Source organism: Copadichromis virginalis, linkage group LG12 (genome assembly GCF_057382275.1).
Source record: "Copadichromis virginalis isolate Kocher_CV1m ecotype Utaka linkage group LG12, C_Virginalis_male_GT1.1, whole genome shotgun sequence".
Lineage (NCBI taxonomy): Eukaryota > Metazoa > Chordata > Actinopteri > Cichliformes > Cichlidae > Copadichromis > Copadichromis virginalis.
Genome location: NC_140629.1, coordinates 36,505,265 through 36,511,995, shown reverse-complemented (window position 1 = coordinate 36,511,995; position 6,731 = coordinate 36,505,265). Strand labels below are relative to the sequence as shown.

At 40.2% G+C, this 6,731-nt stretch overlaps 2 protein-coding genes across 2 annotated transcripts; one reads left to right on the top strand and one right to left on the bottom strand.

Moving 5' to 3' along the window:
* The first annotated feature begins 84 nt into the window (after positions 1 to 84).
* On the top strand, positions 85 to 4,621 carry seta (SET nuclear proto-oncogene a). Its single transcript, XM_085476367.1, has 8 exons — positions 85 to 323; positions 1,422 to 1,479; positions 2,185 to 2,327; positions 2,461 to 2,564; positions 2,691 to 2,804; positions 3,279 to 3,449; positions 3,566 to 3,697; positions 3,794 to 4,621. The coding sequence occupies exons 1-8, from the start codon at positions 251 to 253 to the stop codon at positions 3,815 to 3,817; spliced, it is 819 nt and encodes a 272-aa protein (XP_085332493.1). The 5' UTR covers positions 85 to 250; the 3' UTR covers positions 3,818 to 4,621.
* LOC146697572 (uncharacterized) lies at positions 2,693 to 6,696 on the bottom strand. The gene is made up of 2 exons (XM_085476368.1): positions 5,881 to 6,696; positions 2,693 to 4,924 (listed from the first exon to the last, which is right to left on the bottom strand). Exons 1-2 carry the CDS (start codon positions 6,302 to 6,304, stop codon positions 4,770 to 4,772), a joined length of 579 nt encoding a protein of 192 aa, XP_085332494.1. The 5' UTR covers positions 6,305 to 6,696; the 3' UTR covers positions 2,693 to 4,769.
* Between the last annotated feature and the right edge of the window lie 35 nt (positions 6,697 to 6,731).

Below are 6,731 nucleotides of genomic sequence, written 5' to 3'. Positions count from 1 at the left end.
CCTATTTTGAGAGGCGGAGCTGGTCTTCTCCATTCGGCGAGGCGTGTTCGTAATGAAAGGAGCGCGTGAGCGGCGCTTGCTCTGACTTCCTCGCTCATCGGCAGCTACATTGTGTGGAAAGCAGCACGTTGTTGGCTTCTGCACGCTGAACTTTACGCCGAATAAACGTTCTCCTGTTTAAGGAGAAACCGGATTCAAAGCTACCAGATATTTTCTCAGACGTCTGTAAGTTACCCCAGCTTGCGAAAACATGTCGGCCTCGGCGGCAAAAGTGAGTAAAAAGGAGCTGAACTCAAACCATGACGGAGCGGATGAGACCTCCGGTAAGGGGAATGGCGGCCTCCTGTTCACCGCCATTTTCACTTTCTTCTCTTAACATATTTTTGCATTGCCACTTTGTGCATTATTCCTGCTAATTATTTTGTGCACTGCTTTGATTTTTGCATCACGCCACGGGAGCTTCTTCATGGTTGGCCACGGCGGTTGCTGCGTGTATTCGCGCTGCGCTAACGGTGGCTAGCTCCGCAGCTAACATGCCGCTTCTCTTGCCTTCTGTTGTTCAATTCAGACCGGTGCTGAGAGGCCATGTTAGCTCCTTAATTTAGCATCATCAGCGTGGCCAGTGATGTCGAAGGCTCCTAACTGAGTGTCCGTGTGTAATCTTGAAAGAATATTTTTCTGTGTTTGGGAGTAAAATCACTCCACACTATCCGATAAAGGGTTGCAGCTAATTATTTTTTGTTTTAAAAGGGTTAAAGTTGGCCGTTTCAATTAGCAGTTAGCCAGCCTGTGTGTTGTTGTTGTAACGTTACCTAATGCTAGCAGACGACGCTGTGTTTTGTTACCGCTAAAGATGCATTTAAATCAACTGGTCACGCAGTCAGGTGAACCGGATAATTATTTTATGTGGACGAAAACACACAGGATTTCTACTGTATGGGGGACGGTTTCACAGTAATGGGGGGTATTCTGGCATCTGTCCCCGGTTTTGGTCCCTCATGTTATCGCGGCTCTGTGTGTGTGTGTGTGCACTCAGATGTCCCACATTTAAACCACGCGGCCTTATAGGTAGCAGCCGGCAGGAAACGGTGAGTGTCTGAGCCGCTAGAGCTGCAGCTATTGGCCGCTTACCTTACGTTAACCTCCGGGGGATTTAATCAGGCATATATCTTTACTTACACTGTACTAACGCAGAATTAAGTTGGGTTTTATTTGCGCTCCGGTAGGTGTTGGTATAAAATTACATTTGGTGTAAAAAGAATTTTCAGATAATGGCAAACTTAGTTTCTCTGTAAAATAAGTTTGTATGAAGGACTGACTAAAAGTAAAAAATAAATAAATGGATAATCGAGGTCCTACTTGACTGTTGCTGTGTGTAATTTGCATATAATAATCTTTTAACAATTTTTTGTTTCCCACAGAGAAAGAGCAGCAAGAAGCTATTGAACACATTGATGAAGTTCAAAATGAAATTGACAGGTAATAAACCTTTTAAGCTAAACGTGTCCTTATAGGGGTAGATTTTCTGCCTTTTAGAAATCTCGGTGATGTTTGCTACATGTTTTGATGAAAAGAGGAACTATGTCGCTAAATTAACATGCTACAATCTGGAAACCTGCATATCACTGAACTGCATTAAGATGCAGTTATTATAGTGAACAGCCAGAATATTAAATATGACATAGCTTAAAGTGGAAGGGTTGAATAAATTGAAATGCAAGGCAGCATTGTTCATTGTGGTGAAAATGACACTAGAGCATAAAGTAAAATATCAATTAAATATAATTAAACATCTAAATATAATTTAGTGAGGGATTTAATAGGCATATGTCGAAATGTAAATTGGGTTGTTTTGGTGTAAGGCAGAGTTTGGGCTTTTCTTCTATTGAAGAAAAATGAAACTTTTCTTTTAAATTGAATGGTTTTCCTTCAATTTTAAGTACAACTCAAATGAATGTGAATTGAGCTAAATTGGATGATGTTCCAAAAGGTAAACTGAAAGCATATGAGACAATAAACCCTTTTTAAATAATCAATAAATCCAAAATGCAAATAAAGTTTGGGCACAACACTGTCCACTGTTGGACACGCATATGTAAATAAATATAGCATTTATCTATATGTTGACATTACACTTGGTTACCTGGATTGTGCAAATTTTAAACTTCTCTTTTTCTTGTTCAGGTTGAATGAGCAAGCAAGTGAGGAGATCCTCAAAGTAGAACAGAAATACAACAAACTCCGTCAGCCATTCTTTCAAAAGAGGTCAGAACTGATCGCCAAAATCCCCAACTTCTGGGTCACCACATTTGTCAACCATCCACAGGGTAAGCAGATAATCTAAGAAATTTTATTACTCTAATTTGTCTATATTTAAAAATGGCATCACAGTGCCAAGTGTGAGTGATGTGGACAGTGAATCAAGTTTTAAATCTGTATAACCATATGTTCTTCCTACAGTATCAGCCCTACTGGGGGAGGAAGATGAGGAAGCGCTTCATTACCTGAGCCGAGTGGAGGTGACGGAGTTTGAAGACATCAAGTCAGGCTACAGAATAGATTTTGTAAGTGTTTAATGGTTTCACGTAACACTTTAGTGACTATTTTTTATTTTTTTTAATTATTTTTTCCTTTATTTGCAAGTTTTCTTACCTGGGTGCATTTTTAATTTTTCTTTTTCCTTTTTTTAGTATTTTGATGAAAATCCGTACTTCGAAAACAAAGTTCTTTCCAAAGAGTTCCATCTGAATGAGAGCGGAGACCCATCTTCAAAGTCAACAGAAATCAAATGGAAATCAGGAAAGGTATGCACAGCTTTCAGTTTGTCAACCAAAGTAAATGAGTGGATCACCACTTTGACCTATCATGTTTATCAGTGCCAGAGCAAGCTCATTGACTAAACACTCACGATTGACAGTACTCCTGTTTGACATAATGAAGTTAATTTTTTGTTTTGGATAAGACTTTAAACCTACAACTGGGACCATAGACTCATCAGTGAGGTGTTTACAGAGACCAGAGATAAGTCAGAAATGTGATCATAAGGAGTTGCCCTCTGCTGGCAAAGAAGTAGTAATGCAGGTTAAAGACTACTCTATTTTCATAACCCAGAGCTATTAAATCTACAGTTTATAGATTTTATTCAGAATTGTAGTGAGTTTGTGACTTTTATATCTCACATTGTTAGTTTTAAATGTAATGTGCTGATAATGGGTAGTGCTGAGAATTTTTTTTCCTGTACCAGTCACAAACTGTTTGGTAACTCCTGATGTTTTTAGGACCTGACCAAGCGCTCCAGCCAGACACAGAACAAAGCAGGAAGGAAGAGGCAACACGAAGAACCAGAGAGCTTCTTCACTTGGTTCACTGATCATGCCGACGCGGGCGCTGATGAGCTCGGGGAGGTCATCAAGGATGACATCTGGCCAAACCCTCTGCAGTACTACCTGGTATGTTTATGATGTTTAGTCTGTATTACAATGTTCTCACATCTTTCATCAATCCATGAAATGATAACAATGTAAGAACCAGAGCAAGAAAATGCTTAAGATTTCCTCATCTCTAGGTTCCTGATATGGAGGATGAAGAGGGTGAAGGTGAGGAAGATGAAGAGGATGAGGAGGGTCTGGAGGACATTGATGAGGAAGGAGATGAAGATGGCGAGGAAGATGAAGAGGATGATGGAGAAGATGGAGAGGTAATCTACTAAAAGCTGAGAAAATTGATGTGAGTGGTGCGGGGTCACCTCCCCTCCCTCTTCACTTGCTAACTGCGTGATGTCTCGCTCTTTCAGGACGACGAGGGAGAAGATGACTAAGAAAACCACCATTTACCAAGACCCTCAACCTTCTATTCCCTGTTCAGTTTTTCCACTCATGTTCGGGAGCAAAGGTTTTATTTTATTTTTTGTTACTTTTTTTTTCTTTTCTTTTTTTAATCCGTGTGTGCTTCATTTTCCATTCTGAAGCCTCTTTCACTTGTTGGTGCCATTTTTTGTTATCCCTCGACTCATCTAAGGCAAATGGCACTTTGCCCTGAATTTTGAGTACCATCCCCCTCAAGTCATCTAAAAATGATAATAAAAAAGTCTAAAAAATAGAATCAGCACGGCATCCTAAGTAGATTTGAAGACTATTCACACAGAAGTTCTTCTGTTCAAGGTTGTGTGGTAAATTGATTAAAGCCATGGTGTAGTGACCTAGCGCTAGCAGACCTCTAAATATTTTCTTTTCTTTCATTTTTTTTAATTTTATTTTATTTTTTTTTTTCATTTGGGATGTTGAATCCTTAAAACTTATTTTCCCCTACGTGCTTAATGAGTACCAGCTCATTCCTTTGACTTGTAATGTTTAGAGGGAGGGCAGGGTGGGGCAGGAGTATGTTGGATATTGGGGAGAGTGGTTATTTTGACACCATTTCTATGGGACTTTTTTTTTTTCATTGTATTGTTTTACAGATATCCATGAGATTTGAAATGACATTTTTAATAAAGAACAAAATGGAAAAAAAAACAAGCTTGTAAATTTTGCCCCCCACTGCTTCATGGGTTTAAAAAATGGACCTGTTATCTCAGAATTTACATTTAATCACCCCTTTTCCTTTTTCGCTTGGGGTGGGGGGGGAAGAAATTGTTTTAAATTTGAGGTGTACAACTTGCTTTGTTACGATAATAAAACTTACTGTGTATAAATGTGTGGGTGCATTCAAATTTAAGAAAATATAATTCAGGTAGTGGCAAAGGCACCAGGGTTAACTACTTGTAAAGTCTGTCAGCTGGAGAAGGATTTTGGAGTCATAAGCAGGCTGGAAGCAAAGTCCTCTGTTAGTAGGCGATGGGTGATTAAAGCCAAGAAGGTGTGCTCCGATTCCTTGAATTTGCTTTTTGTTATCCTGTCAGGCCAGTCACTTGGCTGGAAGGCCCAACCTAGAGAAAAGTGACAAAATCAGTTACCTGAAAGCAAGATGTAACTTGTTCAGGTGTTTCAGAGAAGTGGGATACATGTCAGTGCAGGTTAACCATAAAAGCCTGAATTCAGATGTACTAAATCCCGACTTAAAAATGAACTATTTTCCAGATCTGTATTTAATAACTTCAAGTGCTTTAGCTTGGATAAAAAACACACTTGAAAGAAATGTGCATGTCTCAACGTTCATTACACACAAATGCAGTCAGCCGTACCTTTAAAAAGTAAGGGGTGAGTATCTAAGGAAACATCTAACCTATATAAATTTGTTCAAAACAAGCATCTTAAAAGAAGGCCTAGTCATATCTCTAAAGTTGTGGCCAGGTAGGGCTCTATATGTGACTGAGTTGCAGTCATCTAAGGGATCAAATTCATGTTTCAGATTGTGGCACAGATGGTATAACACAAGGCCTTAAACCTGCATTCTTTTCAAAGGCCACCAGGGGGTAAATCTTGTGGCCTCAACGGGACTTCTGGTCCTTTACAAGTCTATGGGAAAACTACCCTCTGCTCTGCCCCTGGAAAACTTTTTTTTGTGGTGCGCTAATGGCTCAGTCGCTCATTTTGGGGCATAATAAAACATTTCATAAACGGGTCATTCAAAATGTCAAGATTATCCAGGATACGCAGATAGGAAATAGTTTGGCAGATTGCAAACAATAATTTTTCATCTGTTTAGATAAGGTTTTACTACTAATATACAGTTAAAATATATTGGATTAACTTGTTTATATGACTGTAAAGCACAAAAATATACAACTAACATATAAAGACGTAAAACAGAGTTATTATAGTTGTTTATTTCTAATTTATTTTAAGTTTTTATTTCCTCGATCAGTAGATCGACGTTTCGATTTAGCTTTCTCACACATGAGTTTAGTTAACTGTAATAACCCTGATGTGTAGGTTTACCCACCTAGGTGAGTGTTACACCTGGGACAGGTGGCCACGGTCCAGGAGAACCCCGGGAACCAGGAGAAGCGCTTGTCTGACGGCCAGTGCTGAGTAACGTCGGCTTTTCTGAACGTGATCACCTCAAACCGGTGTCCGTGGGGATTTTCAAACAGCTGAACGTTAACCCTTCGACCCCCGAGCAGCGTGTCGTTGCGGCTGGAGAGCGCCAGCCGGCTAGGCACGGAGCGGATGTCCGTCCCGAGTGCTAACTCGTGTCCGCAAGCCCTGCACAGGATCAGGGTGTCCGTGCTGCTAGCTCCTCGGTCCTGTGCCTCCGCTGCAGCAGCCGCAACACACGCTTCACCGAGCTTGTGGGCACTGGGGTAAAACAGGAGCATAAAGAAAACGTACTGCCCCAGCATGTTTGTTAGCAGCCACGCGCACATGGAAGGCTAACCACAAGCTAAGCTAACTGAAACTCTTAGCAGCTTTGTTTTTAGCTGACACGGCGCATGGAGCGAGAATCAATAATTGGCTGTCAGATATCAGCACAAATGATAAAACATATAAATCTCTGACCACTAAATTTTTGTGTACATTTATTATATCGTTTCGATTGGTGGACTTTGGAGCGGCTGGCTAGTATAAACGTGTTAGCTTAAGATTCGGAAGTGCCACAGAAATAAACAGGAAGTGGATTAATCTCTAGCTCATCTCAGACGTCGAGCACTGCGGTGTTATTTAACTGGAAAACGGCTATTTACTTTAGCAGAAAAGCCACCAGTATACATGATCTGAATTTGAAAAGTAAAGCATTTAACAATACGTTCATTTTTTTTTTGGTCTGGTTTTTTTTTTTTGTTATAACGGTTT

What these genes read in the sequence shown, in the direction of transcription:
- seta (XM_085476367.1), top strand. Translation starts at nt 251, where the DNA reads ATGTCGGCCTCGGCGGCAAAAGTGAGTAAAAAGGAGCTGAACTCAAAC. An exon ending in GTTCAAAATGAAATTGACAG is followed by an intron (nt 1,480 to 2,184) that starts GTAATAAACCTT and finishes TTTCTTGTTCAG; the next exon opens with GTTGAATGAGCAAGCAAGTG. An exon ending in TCAAATGGAAATCAGGAAAG is followed by an intron (nt 2,805 to 3,278) that starts GTATGCACAGCT and finishes TGATGTTTTTAG; the next exon opens with GACCTGACCAAGCGCTCCAG.
- LOC146697572 (XM_085476368.1), bottom strand. Translation starts at nt 6,304, where the DNA reads ATGTGCGCGTGGCTGCTAACAAACATGCTGGGGCAGTACGTTTTCTTT. An exon ending in CAGGTGTAACACTCACCTAG is followed by an intron (nt 4,925 to 5,880) that starts GTGGGTAAACCT and finishes ACTTTTCTCTAG; the next exon opens with GTTGGGCCTTCCAGCCAAGT.